The 18,479-nt window shown below is 34.4% G+C and overlaps 2 protein-coding genes across 2 annotated transcripts; one reads left to right on the top strand and one right to left on the bottom strand.

Moving 5' to 3' along the window:
- The first annotated feature begins 9,070 nt into the window (after positions 1–9,070).
- Positions 9,071–14,326, top strand: LOC120078628 (auxin-responsive protein IAA11-like). Its single transcript, XM_039032915.1, has 4 exons — positions 9,071–9,666; positions 12,503–12,837; positions 13,056–13,179; positions 13,690–14,326. The coding sequence occupies exons 1-4, from the start codon at positions 9,341–9,343 to the stop codon at positions 13,757–13,759; spliced, it is 855 nt and encodes a 284-aa protein (XP_038888843.1). The 5' UTR covers positions 9,071–9,340; the 3' UTR covers positions 13,760–14,326.
- On the bottom strand, positions 14,006–18,144 carry LOC120078627 (MDIS1-interacting receptor like kinase 1). The gene is made up of 2 exons (XM_039032914.1): positions 15,156–18,144; positions 14,006–15,074 (listed from the first exon to the last, which is right to left on the bottom strand). The coding sequence occupies exons 1-2, from the start codon at positions 17,818–17,820 to the stop codon at positions 14,668–14,670; spliced, it is 3,072 nt and encodes a 1,023-aa protein (XP_038888842.1). The 5' UTR covers positions 17,821–18,144; the 3' UTR covers positions 14,006–14,667.
- Positions 18,145–18,479: the final 335 nt, after the last annotated feature.

Genomic DNA, 18,479 nt, shown 5'->3' with positions numbered 1-18,479 from the left:
CAAAGAGTTTGTATAAGACCTGACCATGAAGTGTTAACGTCTCGTTATATAACACCGTTCATAACTGAGACTTCATTTCACTAGAATGACCATAGGTAACATGACCTCAATCCTGAGTGAGTTGGGAACTCCTGCCATTGAGAGCGGTTCTTTGATTTACATGGGTACGAGTAGCCAGAACGCCGACTCAAACCTACCATTTTGGGGATTCGTCTGATTTAGGAGCTGGAAACTCAGCTACACAAGATGGAATTCATTCCTTCCCCGAGGCAGGGTAAGTAGATAGATAACTTCCTTAAGGGCTGATTCCAAGGCTTGAACGATGTGGCGCCACGCACCTTCTCATGGCTCGAGAGGTGTTCACAAATACTAGGACTATGTTTTATTATTCATTAGAAGGATCAGTGGTACTTAAAGAGGAAGATGTAATTACAGGGGCAAAACGGTAAATTGGCCTGTTGTAATTATGAACATCTGTGAAGGGTCATCGAACTGATGATTGGTTATATCCAATGGACATAAAAATATATCTATGGCAAGAAGAGTTCAACTATCAGTCTTTAGTGGAATGCCTGGTAGTTAACGGATGGTGGATATCGTGACTAAAGAGTTTAGTCAACTATTCACGTACCATTGGAGTTTCGAGCCATAGATCCATAAGGTCCCCTTGGTAGCTTGGATACATGTTGAGAGTCAGTTTTTGGGTCAATTTGAAATGTTTAAATTGACAAGAGGGAGTTCGATTATATATGATATAATTGAATGAGTTAATTAAATATGATATAATTAACTTTATGTATGAGATACATTAATTTGGAGGAAATTGGATATAAATATGATTTATATCTAGTAAAGGAAAAAAATATTATAATTAATATTTGATATTAATTTATAAGTTATGAATGTGATAAGATCACATTAATTGGAGGTTATAAAGGAAATGAGAAGGTGCCTTTTCGTTTAAAATAACGGATGAATTCATTATAAATAGCAAACGGTATGTTGATCTCGATGTGCGTGGGTATTGTGAAAAAGATAGTGTCATCGTTTAGAAAATCAGTGTCTATACGATAGGATTGCACGATCGCTTACATATACGATATTGCTAAGCGATCGCATACCAATTACATCGTCGCGCGCTATTATCTAAACGATCAATTACTTTTTTACTAAACAATCGTTTAGCTCCCGGTATTTACTAAACGATCGTATAGACGATCGCTTAGTTTTTCCTATGCGATCGTTTTGGACAATCGCTCACCCTTTTCCTATACGATCGTAGAGACGATCGTTATCCTTTTCTTACACTATCGTTTAGACGATTGCTTACTTTTACTATACGATCGTATACTTTACCTTGGGTATGGTCGCTCTTCTTTCTTTCCTCTACCAAATCCAAACAAAGCCCACACTTTGGATTCTCACTCCAAGAATACTGAGGGATCTAAGTGGTTTTGTTTTCTCCGATTTCTTTTGTTCGAGTGGTGACTATTCGAGGTAGACGATTGGGCTTCAAACTCGAGAAATCTTCATTTGGTATGATTTCTTGATCCCTTTAGCATTATGAAAGTATGTTTGAATGAATATGCGATAATTCTGTCACAATGAATTGGAAAGATCCACTTCTACTCGTAGGTACTCTTGAATAAGAGTTCCTTCATAAGGATCATCTAAGCACTCAAATTCACTAATTTTGGCAAAATATAAAGCATGCTTTTGCAGAAACAAGTGGGTTTCAAGACTTACCTCTTGTAGAATTTCTTCAAAGCTCCTTCATCAGCTGCTATCTTCTCCAAATCTTGTTGTAGACCACCTCAAGATCTTCCCTATTATTCTCTTGGTACTCTAGATTGAGTTGTGGGACTCAAAACAAGTTTGAATCAAGAGATGAAGGAGAAAAGCACACTGCAACAACCTTATTGAAGAACCCTTTCTTCAACCCAAATTTTCTTTAAAATTCTCTATAAATTGCATGCCCGATTTTCACTCCAATCTCTTCATTATATTGCAGATCAACATGCAAAGAGAAGAATTGCATGAGTTGCAGGTCATGCTTGGAGAAGACAAGGCCAAGATATTGCTTCATGTGTGAGCTCTGTCTCTTATACACATCTAGATGTGTATAAGAGACAGGAATAAGGTACCCAACCTCATTCATGTACCATAGATCATTTTGACTATTTACTTGAACCCAATCCACTCTTATATCTTCACATAAAGTTCAAGTACTCATACAATAGTCATGGGTCTTAGTTTATTGGATTTAGACTTTCATACAATTTATGAGATCAATAACAAATCTGTCTCTTATACACATCTAGATGTGTATAAGAGACAGATTTAGTACTTGAGAGAACAACATTTCTCCTATCCTTAAATCGGGTAGGCGTGAACTCTGTCTTGGACCCTATGTCCACAGCTATCTATTCGATTTTACCCTGTCTCTTATACACATCTAGATGTGTATAAGAGACAGCTCTTATATCTTCACATAAAGTTCAAGTACTCATACAATAGTCATGGGTCTTAGTTTATTGGATTTAGACTTTCATACAATTTATGAGATCAATAACAAGTATATCGATAACAGAAAATATTTATTATTTTACAAACTTTGAGTTTTTAGGACATAAAACCCAACATATTTGGCATACTAGACTCTGTTATGTGAATAAGAATTTAGTTAGTAACAAGATTAGGCTAGAAATGACACCTAAGTTATCCACGGATGATTTTTGATAAATGCGAGTATTGTAGTCAGGCTAAAATTACTAAAACTCCGCATAAATTTATATTTAGAAATTCTGAGCCTCTATATTTGATTCATTCTGATGTATGCGAATTTGATGGCATCTTGACTAGGAACAACAAAAGATATTTCATTACCTTTATTGACGACTGCTCATATTTTACTTTTGTATACTTTGTTGAAAAACAAAAGTGATGCTTTTGATGCTTTCAAACTATTTGTTTCTAAAATAGAATCGGTTTAATAGAAAAGTTAAAAGACTTCGTAGTGATAGGGGAACCAAGTACGACTCGGACAGTTTTATTGAGTTCTTTAACTCACATGGAATAATACACGAAAAGATCGCACCTTATTCTCCTGAAATGAATGAAAAATCTGAAAGGAAAAAGAGAACTTTACATGAGCTAGTAGTTGCTATTTTACTTAGTTCAGGAGCCGCGTCTTATTGGTGGGGTGAAATCATCCTTACCGTGTGTTATGTCCTAAATAGAATCCCAAAGTCTAAAAATAAAACTTCACCTTACGAAATTCTCAAGATTAAGAAACCAAACTTGTCCTATTTTAGACCATGGGGTTGTCTAGCCTTTGTGAGGATTCCATACCCAAAAAAGAGAAAGTTGGCTAGTAGAGATTACGAGTATGTCTTTATAGGTTATATGCCTTAAATATAGGTTCTATGATTTAGTGAACCAAGTGATCATTGAGGCAAATGATGCCAACTTCTTTGAAGATAGATTTCCTTTTTAATCAAGGAATAGTGGGGGCTCTGGATCAAGTGGTCTAACCCAAGTTAGAAATCCTAACCCCGGAGAAGAAATCGACCCATAACCTAGAAGAAGCAAAAGGGCTGGAACCGCCAAAGATTTTGGAAATGACTTTCTGACCTATAATGTAGAAGAAGATTCTAAAGATCTAAGAGCTGTATTATCCTCAGTAGATACCAACATATAGCAAGAAGCCATAAATGATGAGATGAACTCATTTGAGTCAAATAGAACTTCGCACTTGGTAGATCTACCTCCAGGCTATAAGGCAATAGGGTGTAAATGGATCTTAAGGAGGAAACTTAGACCTGATGGGACTATCGATAAATTTAAAGCTAGATTAGTAGCAAAGGGCTTTAGACAAAGAGAAAATGTAGATTTCTATAACACTTTATCCCCTATCACTAGAATTACCTCAATCCGTGTCTTGTTCTCTCTTTCTGCCCTTTATAACCTCGTAGTACCTTAGATGAATGTACCGCTTTCCTAAACGGTGAACTTAAAGAAGAGATTTACATGGAACAACCTGAGGGTTTTGTAGTCCATGGTCAAGAAAATAAGGTGTGTAAATTAGACAAATCTCTCTATGGACTAAAACAAGCTCCTAAGAAATGGTATGAAAAATTTGACGACCTTATCCTATCTAAAGGTTTTAAGGTTAATGAAAGTGACAAATGCATCTACTATAAGTTTGAAAATAAACTATGCACTATCTTGTGTTTATATGTAGATGATTTATCGATCTTTGGGTCGAACTTGCACGTCATAAATGATGTGAAATCAATATTGAGTGCAAACTTTGACATGAAAGACTTAGGAGAAAAATTTGAGAAAAATTTGAAACTTACTCGTAAATGGTATGATGCGTATATTTTGAAAATAAACGAGAAATTTATCTTGTAGTTTAACTCTAAAATTAATTAAATTAAATATATACTAATTAATACAAACTATAAATTACGAAAAAAGGTTAACAATTCATTTTCAATATAATATTGTCAAGATTTGAGAGTGCAACTTTATGTTTAAAAAAATATTTATGATAGAAAAAAATTGTTGGTGATTTCTTTTCTCTTTTTAATTTTTGCTGAGGTAACAACTAAAAAATTTAAGTTAAGAGTTGTTTTTTTTTTTAGAAAATCTAGATCCAATTTTTATCATTTAGAAAAGTTTTTAATACTAAATTCCTTTTTTAAAGTTCTACAATAATATGTAACAACGCTACCAAAATTTGATTTTAAAGTAAATTATAAATTAAAATACATTAGAAGATTCAAACCCACGCCCTTGTCTATCAAAATGCACCGTCCACTATAGCTGCAACATAATCAATATTCAAAACAAATAATGTTTCTTTTATATATATAGATATTACTTAAATTTCGTATTTAAAATGCAAAATACGATAAATTGGGGGTGGGAGTGGAGGCACGTAACTCCTCCATATCCCCAGGATCCCTCTCATTCATGTGTAATACCGATTCATTCATGTATCCTTCATAAACTCGGGACATTACTTGACAAATATTTATCATATTGTCCTTGGAAAAACAAAAGATAAAATACTTATATACAAAGCCTTTTATTTTGGTACAATAATAATATGAGAATTCGAAGTACATCCTTTTGTCACTAACATATCCATATGTTACTTGAGGTATATTGTTTTTATCCTTATATACAAAGCATTGTATAATTTATTTATTATTTTTTTAATTCAACCATTGTAGAAGTGTGCGATCAAACCATCAAATTTAGCGTTCATATAGTTAGGGTGTGGTTGGAATACATTTTCAATTGTTTAATTTAAAAATAAAGATCCATTTGGATTGACTTAAGAAAAATGTATTTTTCAAAAAAAATCATTTTTATTTAAACACTTTTGATAAAATCTGATTAAATTATATTTAAAAATTTATTTTAAGTGGTTGTCAAACACTTCAATTTCTTTTAAGATGACTTATTTTTTAAATTAAACACTAGAAAATATAATTCAAATATACTCTAAGTCATTTTGGAAAAAATTAAAATGTTTAACAGTCACTCAAAATAGATATTTTTAATAATTTTTATAAAAAATATTTAAATAAAGATAAATTTTTAGAAAAATACTTTTTTTTCTCGATTCAATCCAAATTAACCTTTGGTGTGCTTATAAATGAGCAAAAGTGTGTTTATAAATTAGCAAATGTTCTCGATGATGATGAATATTGCAATACGAGGCTTTAGTATTAAAGTTTGCAGATGACTCCTTGCATATGAATGCTTTTTTAAAATATATATAAATATATATATAATATATATATATATATAATTTTTTTCAATAAAATGATCATTTTACTTTTATAAATATATATATATAATATATATATATAAATAATACAAGTTACTTTCTATATACTAATTTTTAAACTGCCAGTTACAATAAAAAATGTAATGCAATCGATATGTATTCATCTTTTGTACCATCTTTATTCTACCTAATTAAAATTTGATATGTGTCAATTTTAAAAAAAAATATTAATTTTTTTGTTTAATATAATATAGAGAAAAATAGTATGAAATTTAAATACAACCTATATTGCACTTAAATATTGTTATTTGAAAAAAATTACCATAACATGATTGACCATTTTATTCCATTAAATGTATGGAAATGCAAAAACGTTTTAAATTTGCATACACGGATACTTATTTTCAAATAAGACATCCAACATTTATTGGAGATAGTCATGTTTTGTCCGCTTCATTTTATATATACAATTTTTTTTTTTTTTTTTTTTTTTTTTTTTTTTTTTTTAAAGGGTGAACTAATTAGCTATAGTGAAACTACAACCATAAACAAAAAAATATTTATAATAATAACTAAATAAGATATTGATAAGAAATTGAAATAATTATATGGAAGGCCTTCAATGAAAAGTAATATCAACTTTTAAAACAATTTTTTCTTTATCATAGGTTGATTTAATCATTCTATGAAATTACCACTTTAATCTTTTTTTTCCTTCTTTCTTATTAGTTTTTTTTTCTTTTGGTTTTTCCTGTTTTTTCTATTTTTCTTTTTCCTTTTTTTTCCCATTTCTTATTCGTTTTCTTTTTTCTTTGTACTTTTGCATCATTTGTCTTCTTCGTTCATTTTATTTTTAGTTTGTATTTTTTTTTGTGTCATTGTCTTCTTCCTCTACCATTTTTTCCGCATTCGTCATTGTCTTCTTCTTTGTTCTTCAAATTTTTTTCTCTTCCTTCTTCAAATTTTTTCCTCTTCTTTGTTTTGTAGTTTTTTCTTTAAAAAAAAAATTGAAGTTATGTCGAACAAGAGAAAGGAGCAAGAAACTCAAGAAATAATCTGAATAAAGGAAAAAAAATTACAATTTTGTCTGACTAAAAACAAGAAAAAGGAACGAGAAGCGAGAAGTAGGGACGAGAAACGAGAGGAAGAATCTGAACAAAAGAAAAAAAAATCGAAGAATGAGTTGCAATTGTGTATGAACAACAGGAAGGAGCGATAAACGAGAACAAGAAGCAAGAGGAATAAACAAGAATTTGTTTGAGTGTAGGGCCTCGCGTGCAATTTGAGGATAAAATGATAATTTTACACATGACTAACGTAAGCAAAATGTCATTTTTCAATCAAATTTAAAACTCGGGCCAAATTTCAAGAGGCATTTCCTAAAAAAACACTCAAAAAAATAAATAAATTTAATATATAAAATTAAAATGGGTTTAATTGTGTACATTTGTTGTTGATAAGAGTCAAAGGTCAGGCAAAAATCGTATGAAGTGGAGTCTCCAACTAACTATATACATCGTCGGGGCAGACAAAAAATCCGATGTCCAGTGGGGCCCGCCCGGGGATCTCGTTCTTTTAGGAAACGTGGGTCCCACGTGGTTCAACTTCCGACGTGTCAAGCAATGTGATGGGTTGCGGGCCCCACCTTGTCGGGCTCTCTTTTAGAAACTTATGAGTGCGGGCCCCACTTCTCGACCTTTTTATATTTCGTATCCTAAGCTTTATTGGGAAAATATCGTCATTTTACCGTTTCCATGTAGCTTTGGGCTTCCATGGGCTTGGGCTGCCTTTTTGGATAATTGCGATGGATAATACTTTTAAGGCAATAAATATATAGAAAAATTTTCAAAAAATAGTAAATATATAAAAAAAAATCTATTAGTAACAAAATCTATCACTAATAAAAGTTTGTCAAGACTTCGAGAACTAGATTTAACTTTTGTTATATCTGTAAATTCTTTTGCATTGTGCTATATTTGCTAATAATTTGGATTTGATTGTTATATTTGCAACTGTCCTTAAAAAATGAAATTTGTGATAAATAGTGTTTTTCATGTATATAATATGTTATATTATATATATATATATAAAAAAGATTAAACTTGTGATATATACCTATACAAAAATGACGATTATCCATAAAAAGGTGAATATTTGTAAGAACGACTATCATGACTAACGTTGAGGCAACTATTGGAGTTGGTTGTTAGAGTCAGGCAGAATTAGTTGGTCGTATTGGTTGTATAGAGTTGGCTGTTAGTTGTAGTTAGAAAGTGAAATTATTGGAAACATTGGATGGAGGGATGGTTTGATTAAGTTAGTTAAATTCAAATCAACAACTTAAATTGGTGGGACAAACATTCATAGATATATTGGTTTGATCGAAATTCCAAAACTCAGTGTTTTTTTTTTTTTTTTTTTAATGTATAGTTACAACCTACTGTCCAATCTATTTGTCAACTTAGTTTGATTATTTTATGTATCAGAACACAACAAAAAAACCAAGAAATCAAACTCAAGAAAAAATCATTTCACTTGTTCGATATGGGTTTTTAGTATAAAAGTGGACATCTTGGTTTGTATTTAGAGAAAGAAATTATTGATTCAAACTGAGTTTTATTGGAAAACCTAGTTAAATCAAATTGAGTCATAGGTATATACATACGCCTTTAAAATTAAACTCTGAACTTAGGTACCCTTTACTTTTTAATATTTTTAATTATTATGGTACATATATATTTGTTGTTTAAAAAAATCAATTATTATGGTGCATGTACATTTATTATTTAGAAAAAAAAAACAAAAACATTTCATTTTAATTTGAAAATAGCAAAAAGAACCAAGTCAAAACAAAAGCATAAATAAATAAATAAATAAATAAACAAATAAAAGAGCCAAATCGAACCAAATTTATTCTTTATTGGACATCAATCGATTGGTTTAACTTCTTGGTTAGTTTTGGAACGTAGAATACCAAACCGGCTTCTACTTTCAGTATATATACACGATCTCATCACAAGACAATTGTAGGAACGTATAATACCCAACGAATACGTAGAGGAGAAATTGAAAATATCAAGAAAAGAGAAGAGAGAATGAAGAAAAATGAAATTAGAAATTAAAAAAGAAACAGAGAAGAAGAGAAGGGAAGAAGGAACAGTAAAGAAGAAGACAATGATGGAGATGGAGGCGCATAACCCAGACAGGTGGGTCCAATTCCTTCATAAATTCAATCAATGCCGTTGCCTTCCATTTCAATCTCCATCTTCTTCCCCACGACACCACCATCAAAACCCACCATTTCTCTTTCCTTTTCCTTCTCTCTTTCCTCTTCTTCCCCAAACAAACCCCCTTTTCACCATCTTCTCTACTTTGCTTTTTCTTTCCTCCTCCTCCTTCTTCCATCCATTCCATTCCAATCCCTTCATTTCCAATCAACCCAACAACCCTTTCCCTTAAATCTCCCCCAATTTCCCTTCAATTTGATGCGTCTTGAAGGATCGAAGTGAAACTGTGTTTTCTGATCATTATTCTATGTCGACTATTTCCAAAGATGATAACATGGTTTTGTCCTCTGAGGACTCTTCTTGCCCAGATGAATCCGAAATCGAATTGGGGTTAGGGCTTTGTCTCGGTGTTCGTGATTCCGCCACACGCAAGATTCAGAAAGTTTCAATCGGGGTTCAATTTGGTAGAATTTTAACCGCGGAGGATTTTCCTTCCTCGATCTCTTCTCATTCGTCTATGTCTTCTTCTTCAACCACCTCTTCTGTTTGTTCCTCATCATCGCTTCGTGGAGTCAATGTCACTGATGGGTCGAAGAGAAATTCTGATTCTGCTCCAACTATCAATGGCGGGAGGTACTTACTGATTACTAATTCTTGCCCATGAGAGGAATTTGCTGTATAATCAATTGATTCCACTTTTTCTGTGGTTTCCAATTTTGTGTGGAGCATACGAGTTTAATTTCTTTGATTGATCCCTAACAATTTTAGATTTCTCTAGTATGTTAATTGTTATCGTGGTTCTATTATTACAGTTTACTTCCTTAGCAGTGAAGTTGCATGCGCTTCTCTGGTTTTGCTTTTTGAGTACAATATTGATTCGAATTTTTGATATTTATCTTGATGAATCTGATACTGACAGATAGGTTTGCTGTTGCTCCCTTTTATGGTTCCTTTGGTTCCCTCTTACTCATCCCAAAAGGAAACAGTAAGCTGAATATAGAAAGGGAATCATTTTGAATTTCTTTAAATTGGTGCTCTGCCGTACTTTATCTAATTAAATATGATACGGCTCTGAAAAAATTTGAATACTGGCCTTTGCTAGACTTCAAAGGACGAGATGCCCTGATATGATTTGACTTCAGTGCCCTCTGAAATTTTTGTTCTATTAAATCTCCAAGTCATGGCAATTTATATAATGGAACTCGAGATAACATTCAAAGTACGCCATATACAATAACCCAAGGATTGGGTCGAGCTGATAAAAGAGATGAAAAAGTGGGACTCTTTGGCATTAACACCTAAAGAAACAGAAAAGATGTATAAGAAGAGAATGTTCAGCTCCCAATCTAACTTACGGGCTTCAAAGACTTTTCAAATTAAAGAAAAGAATATTCTCCTTTTCGTACCTTTTCCTTTTGTTTCTGTATTTGTGCTTGTACAGATTGATTAGAGTTATCCTGGAGTATCGCCAACGTAATCATGATGAATGTAGTTTACTGTATCACTACATCACTTACCAATTATGCAGGCATTATTAATCGTTATGTATCAGCATAAATAAAGAAAAAGAAGGAAAAGGGAAAGGAATATAACGAATGAAAATTCTCCGAGGTCCATAAGCTCAAATTGGGAGTTGATTTTGGTTTCTTTGTATGTCATTTTTGTTTCTCTAAGGGTCGATGATGTGGAGTTCGTGGTAGCATTGAAACATGGAAATCCGGTTCCTTTTTCTCAATATATCCTTTTCTTTTTATCAGCTCAATCCAATCCTAGCTCACTGAAGTGACTGGTAAGGAAAATGATTGGCAGGTTTTGAGCTCCTTTTCTAGTCCTAAAGTCTAGTTCTCAAATTAGGTTGTAACAAATATGCTTGATCTAGTGTTCTTTTGTAGATTAACTTCTAGTTTTATTGCCTAACTTTTGTTAGATTGAAGTTTAATGGAATACAAGATAAACCAAGTTCCTTGGATCCTCCCAATCTTGATATCACTCTCAAGCCCTATATCACTCACCAAAATATTGTTTATCCCAACCCCATTTATAACCAGCAAGTAATGTTCATACTATCAACAAGAGCATAGCTCGACTGGCATAATGTTCATACTATCAACCTCATGGTTTGAGGTTCGATTCCCCCACCCCACACTTTAATTACAATACCTCTTCAAAAAAAACCAGCAAGTATAACAAACTCCCTAGCTAATTACTAATATACCCTTAATACTCTAATATCTTAATACCGTTCCTATCAGTTTAATAAAAGTATCCTAAAATCTGTCTGGTAGAGTGACAAATACAAAACCAATATTAATTATTTAGGGGCCGCTTAGGTGATCTGCAAAATCTTTTGCATTACTTCTTGAAACAAAAATTTGATGATAACATATTTGGACTATTCGTTTCTTAGTCATCTTTATGATCATATGCCTTTTAGAATCAATTGAAGTTATTTTTAAATTACGAATGTGATTTTAAGCACACAATAACCTTTACTAAAACAATTTCAAAGAAATCTATCTTTGGGAAACATTAACAAAACAAATCCCTACTTATAGATTTTTATGCACTTGCCATAATTGTATTGTTGAAGTAGTAATAGTTGCAGCATGTGAAACATTCTTTGAGTACGCTTTGACAAGGTACTTGAATATTGCACTTCTGAACGGAACACTGGAGTAATAAATTAGAAATGAAGGGCAGTTATTCTTCTTATTCTGAAAGTTGAGTAGTTCCCAAGTCACTTAACCAATGAATTATCTTCTAGTTTGTAGAATAATAGTTTTGGAGTTGAGTCTGGTAGATTTTACTTGACCTTTTGGACTAGTAAATGCATTGTCTTCTAGATTGCCAGTTAAATGGTGTATTGTGTGGATTTCTCGGCTTAATAGACCAGTGAAACATCAAGAAATACACTCTAGGGCTTATTTTCATCATTTGGAGGTGGCAAGAACAGAATCTGGGAATGAACCTGTTTTAAGTTTGAGTGGCATGTAGACTATTATGAAGGTTTTTGCCCCTCCCTAATGTAAGTGCACATGTTCGAGCCAACTTACAACTAGTTTCTAAGACATTTAATATTCTATTTAGTTGGTTATCAAGATTTGAACCTATGCAGCATCATAGTTTTCACAGCTTATTTGTTTGGGTTGGGCAAAGGTAGTTACAGTTTGTAACGTTTGTCTCAAGAGTCGTTGGAAAAGATAAATCTCAAAATTACTTGTATGTAAAATTTGAGCATCAGGTAATGTGTAGTATTGCACATTTCAAATGCATCAATCTTTTTCTCTCAGGTAACTTTAAATGTCAGTGGTCACCTAAAGATGCTTGAAAAAAAAATTAAAAAAATAAAAAATAAAGAAAGAAAGAAAAAGAGAAGCTTTTATAGTATTAGTATAAATGTAGCTTGGATTTTGGCAAGTATAGGGTTCTTTGCAGTGAACTATATTGTAATATTTTTATTTACTTTCAGAACTAGCCAGGTAGTGGGTTGGCCCCCAATCAGAGCTTCTAGGATCAGTACCTTGGTTAACCAGGCAAAGCCTCATTCTGTAGAAGAATTCAAGGTAGATGCTGGCAAGAACAAAACCAAGCATCAGGAGGCAGGGGCACTTACGGGTGTTAGTGGTAAAAACCAAGCAAATGAAGAGAGTAGGAATTCCAGAAATTCCGTGTACGTGAAGGTGAATATGGATGGAGTTCTCATTGGACGAAAGGTTAACCTCAGTGCTCACAGCAGCTATGAAACCTTGGCCAAGACAATTGAGAACATGTTTCTTGATCCCACTGCGCTGGTTGACTCAACTGGTAATTCCTTTCTGAGCTCTGTAATTTCGTGATTCTCGTTTATAGAAGTGAATTTTGTGGTTTCAATCTCTAAAATGGAATATTTGCCGCCAATGAGAAGTGAATATCCTCTAGTGTTCAATATGATATTGTATTAATGCTATCTTTTGCCTAAATGGAATTAAGTTTTGATATTTTCCGTTGGGTTACCGATAATGATGCTTTGTCGTCTGATACAGGATCAAGCACAAAGGAACGTGATGTAGTGAGACCCTCCAGACTACTAAATGGACTTTCTGAGTACATGCTTACTTATGAAGACAGGGAAGGAGATTGGATGCTAGTTGGCGATGTTCCTTGGGGGTATGCATCTTTTCACTCCAAGTCGTCTAATCGAAAATTTTCTATCAAAGCAATGAAATGGAAAATTTCTAAAATATCCCCCTTTTCTTTTTCTGTTTGAGGTCTAAGGCCTTCAAGTTGGACTTTCCAAACTTTTATTTTAATACGTTAAATGTTGGTAATCTCACACAATCCTCTGAGCTAGAAACTTCCTATATATAACATTCCTTGCATTGTTTTAAGAGGGGTGGTCTTCTATTTGTTTTGATCTCTTTTCTTTCTTGTTTCGTTTGATGTTCCTTCTTCCCACCACCCGAACAACCGCTCGAGTCTCAAATGATGAAAAATCCTAAGCCAACTCCTTGGAGAGTCAATCTTCTTTTTCGAACATCTTTAATACTAAAATTAGTGATCTTCTCTCGAGTCTTTAACTTTCTTAGCAAGTGAACTCTATCATCATGGAGATCTTTTTATTTTGTTTTATTTTTCTTACTGGTATAGTAATTTTGATTCTTTTGATCATACATCCAGAATGTTTACCTACTCGGTGAAGAGGCTTAGGATAATGAGAGCAACTGAAGCCAATCAAATTGGCAGGTGATCTATCAGCAGGGTTGAAATTCACCAACTGAAGATGTTTTTTCTTTCATTTTTATTTTCTTTTCCACGACACCTATTCTCTGTGAGGAAGTTTGCAGCTCTGTAGCAGCAAGAGAAGGGATTGGTGATATTATATGAGGAAGGCCAATATGTATGGACTGAGGCAAAGCTTGAAAACTGTGCAAATGAGAGGTAATAGGCAACGCATTTTGAAGGCAAAAGGATTGGCTTCTTTTTCCTTTTTTCCTTTTTTTTTTTTTGATCTTATTCCCTGTGCTCTGGGAATTGTCAACTTGTGTAATTTGGAAGTCACAGCCATAAAGCCATGCACATATACAGATGTGGGAATGTTTGTTGTGAATATGAGAGCAAATAATGCTCTGCTTAAGCCCTTTTTGGCCATGGAAGGCCTTTTCTTCTTCTTCTTTTTTTCCTCTTTTAAATGCTGTAATATTCCCTGTTTTAGTTTTCTTCTCACTCAATGGAGATGGGAGAGAATGATGTGGTTATGTGTGTCTGTAAACAGGGGAAATTTTGGAATTTCAATAAAGAAAAAAAAAAGTTACAATAATGCTTGTACTGCTTTTATATATATTGCTTGAAACTTCAAATGATATTTGTTATACAAACCTTTCCATTTTCAGTTCATAGCTGCTACCCCCCAAGATTTCTTGTTTTGTCCATGAAAGGTAAAAAAGAATTAACATTCTAATGGCAGATATGCAATTTATACTATACATTATCTGCTCTTGTACACACCCAACAAATGAGCCAATCATTACAATTAATTAAGAAATAGAGTAAAAAAAAAAGGACCAATCCTACTTACAATGATGAATGTAAAAGGATCAAAGTGGGGGGTGGGAATATTAAGGCCAATTCAGTTGAGAACTCCTCCATTGCTTCTTCCTACAGAAGGCCATTTACAGGTGAAGTGCTGAAAACTGGCTTCTCTTTGTTAGTTCCAAATCCTTCATTGCTACTGTTGCTTTTTCTCCTTGGTTTTGCTTCTCCAAGCATTGTTATTATATCTCTCATGGAAGGTCTGTCTTTTGGATGCTTTGCAGTGCAGAGAAGTGCTATTCTAAGAACAAACAGCATTTCTTCCTGAACGTGCTTGAAATTTCCCAGATTGGGATCTAATGCTTCTTCTAAAGGCCTATTGTCCCTAACTTTCCTTTTCATCCATTCAACAATGTCCACAGATTCCCCAAACTCGGGATCTAATGGCTTCTTCCCTGTCAGTAGCTCTAAAAGAACGACACCATAGCTGTAAATGTCAATCTTTTCATCCACCTTTAAAGTGTATCCATATTCTGCAAATGGTTAATCATAGAGTTCAGTAATTTTTACCAAGCTGCATTTATTAACAAGAAACGTCAAAAAATGAAACTCACCAGGGGCAATGTAACCATAGGATCCAGCTACCATTGAAACCGTCTCGTTCTTTCGAGCCATCATCCGTGCCAAACCAAAATCAGCTAACCTTGCTTCAAGATTTGAATCGAGAAGTATATTGTTTGGCTTAACGTCACGATGAATGATGGGTGGGTTACAATCATGATGGAGATAAGCTAACCCTTGTGCAACTCCAATTGCTATGTTGTATCTTGAAACCCAATCTACAAGCAGCCTCCCTGCTTGTTTGCCATGTAAGGCTTCTCCAAGGCTCCCATTTTGCATAAACTCATAGATGATCATTACGTCGACATCGTTATGCATAAATCCGAGTAAACGAACTATGTTTCTGTGCCTTAACTTTCCCAGCAAATTCACTTCTCCTACTAGACCTTCACTACTTCCAATCTCAAGATCTGGTTGTGATCTCCAAAGCTTCTTGACTGCCACAACTGTCTTTAGTTGTGGCATTTCAGCTTTATACACAATCCCGGTTGCTCCCATTCCAATTACATTTGATTCCTTGATGCAGGTCAAAATGTCACTGCTTGTGAATCCAAGCCTTTGGAATGCCATCAATCTCCATGGCCAATCTCCGCCACCCATTTCATATCTCCCTTCAAAGCAACTTCCGCTTGAGTACCACCTCTTGTACAACGATCGAACACCGAAAAGAGTGATACAGATTGCTAAAAATCCAGATACTCCAATGATCCAACTAGCGATAATGTGTGACGTATGCGAGTTCCCGTGGCCTGATGTAAATGCTGAATTTGATGAACATGGGGGTAGAACAGCTCCACATAAACCAGCATTGCCCTGAAGATCACTTGGATTGATGGTTCTTAACACACCATTTAATGGCACTGGACCCTCAAGCTTATTGTATGATACATTAAGCGATTCAAGTGCGGGAGAGATACCGAAATTGTCGGGTATTCTACCAGTAAGAGAGTTGTTGGATAGATCCAGAACAGACAATGAAGGCATACTTGCAATCTGTTTTGGGATTTCTCCAGTAAGAGAGTTGTTTCTAAGATTCAGATTTACCAATCTCTCACATGAAGCAATGCTTTCTGGAATGCTTCCTGTGAAATGGTTTGAAGAGAGATCAAGAAGGGAAAGTGCAGGACATTCCTGGAACTGATCTGGAATTTCACCTTCTAAGTTATTATCAGAGACTATAAAAGTTTGAAGATTTGGAATGGAAAGAATTGAGGAAGGAAGAGAAGAATGGAGGTCATTTTCAGATAGATCAATAAAAGAAAGGGACTTAGAAGATGAAATATCGCTTGGGATACTACCAAAGAGACTGTTGTTTGCTAATTCTAGCCTCTGAAGCTTCCCAAGCTTTCCAAAACCAACTGGAATTGTACCAGATAGCAGATTGTTCTGCATTCGAACACGAATGAGCGAGTAACACGATGACAATCCAATCGGAATCGAACCCGAAAAGGCATTGTTGAAAAGGATGAGCTTGGTTAGATTGCCTCTATTACATAAGGAAGCAGGAATTGGACCAGAGAATGAATTGGATGAGACATCCAACCATACTAACTCCGAGTTCTCGCCGAGATCGCCAGGCAGTTGGCCCGAAAAAGAGTTGTTCCAGAGCTCCAGAACCTGCAAATTTGTCAGCCCTCCAATTCCTGGAGGCACTTCACCAGACAGCTTATTACACATCAAATTCAGCAGCTGCAAGTTCTTCAGTTCAGCAACCTCAGCTGGAATTTCCCCTGTGAACTTGTTATCTGAAAGATCAAGAAAAACTAATGAAGTAGCATTGCCAATCGACGAAGGAATTCGATCTTCGAATTTGTTCTTATAAAGGAACAATGTCTCAAGTTGCTTAAGCCTCCCAAGCTCAGCAGGAATCCCACCACCAAGATTTCCCAAAGCCAAATCAAGATACTTCAGATTAGTGAGATTTCCAAATTCTGATGGAATCCCTCCTTCAAACTCATTGTATCCAATAATAACAGTCTCTAACGACGACATCTGACCGATCTCGGCCGGGATTCGACCGGTCAGATTGTTCCCAGAAAGTCCAAGAAACTTCAACTTCTGCAAGTTCTTGAAAGATATAGGAATTGGCCCTTCAAGAAAACTCCCCCGGAGATCCAAAATCTCCAGCAGAGTTGCATTTCCTAGATCCTCAGGGATAAAACCAGAGAAATTGTTGCTTGAGGCATTGAAATTCATCAATCCAACTATACCCCCAAACCCCACCGGGATTTCACCGACGAAATTGTTTTGACTCACATCAAAGCTCTTCAAGGAAGTGAGATTGCCAATAGATTTTGGCAAAGAAGATGAAAACCCATTGCAGCTCAAGTCAAGAGAAGTAAGCTTTGTTAATGTCTGCAAGTCGTTCGACAAAAAACCACTGAGATTCATACGAGAAAGGCTGAGTTTCTCAACAGCTCCTTCTGAGTTGCAGAAAACTCCAGTCCAATTACAGTGCCCTGCAAACTTACCATTTCCATTGCTCAACTTCCAATCTCCGAGCCATTTCAATGGATCAACAAGCCCTGATTTAATCGAAACCAAAGCCAATGCTTCACTTAACTCAGAAGCAGAACACTCAGCGTAAAAATCAATACAACAGTACAAAAACACACAAAACAAAATCTGGGTTATCGATTTCATCCTCTTTTTCATCATACCCACTTCTCAATTTCTCTCAGATTTCCACCATTTTCAGAAAAATCAAAAGAACAGAGAGAGAAAGAGAGAAAGCGTGAGGTTTTTGGTAGTGGGAAGAATTTGGTTGAGATGGGGTGTGTGAATTTAAATATATAAATGGAATTACACAAAAAGAAATGATGGAATCGGCTATGGAACTGAAAATTTTTGATGGGGGGTTGTGAGTGAGCTGTTAAATCTGCAAATAATGACGAAGAAGGATTTGGATTTATTTGAAAGTTTCTCCGACATTAAACATGGAAGAGAATTATGTGCTCTATCTCTTACTATTATTGCTGCTCTCCTCTTTCTATGAACAAAACAGTTTTTTTTTTTTTTTAAATGGTTTAATTAATTAATTAATTATAGTTTACATAATGAAGAAGATAGTCAACTTGGTGTGTGTGACTCATCACAATGTGATTCTGGTTTCATTTCCACCCTTTTTAGGTATATATATATATATATATTAAAAAAATTTCTTGGTTAAATTATCATTTTTTAAGCAAATTTTATAAAACTGACCAAACCAGCCACAATCAAAATCCTCAAGAAGAATAGAGAAGAACCAACCAAGAAAACAAGAGTCTTAATAGCCTCATGCACTTCTTGAACAAAAGAAGAAGACAAAACATGAA

This window comes from Benincasa hispida, chromosome 5 (genome assembly GCF_009727055.1).
Source record: "Benincasa hispida cultivar B227 chromosome 5, ASM972705v1, whole genome shotgun sequence".
Classification (NCBI taxonomy): domain Eukaryota; kingdom Viridiplantae; phylum Streptophyta; class Magnoliopsida; order Cucurbitales; family Cucurbitaceae; genus Benincasa; species Benincasa hispida.
The sequence above is the reverse complement of the archived record's forward strand: the minus strand, read 5'-3'. Positions and strand labels throughout refer to the sequence as shown.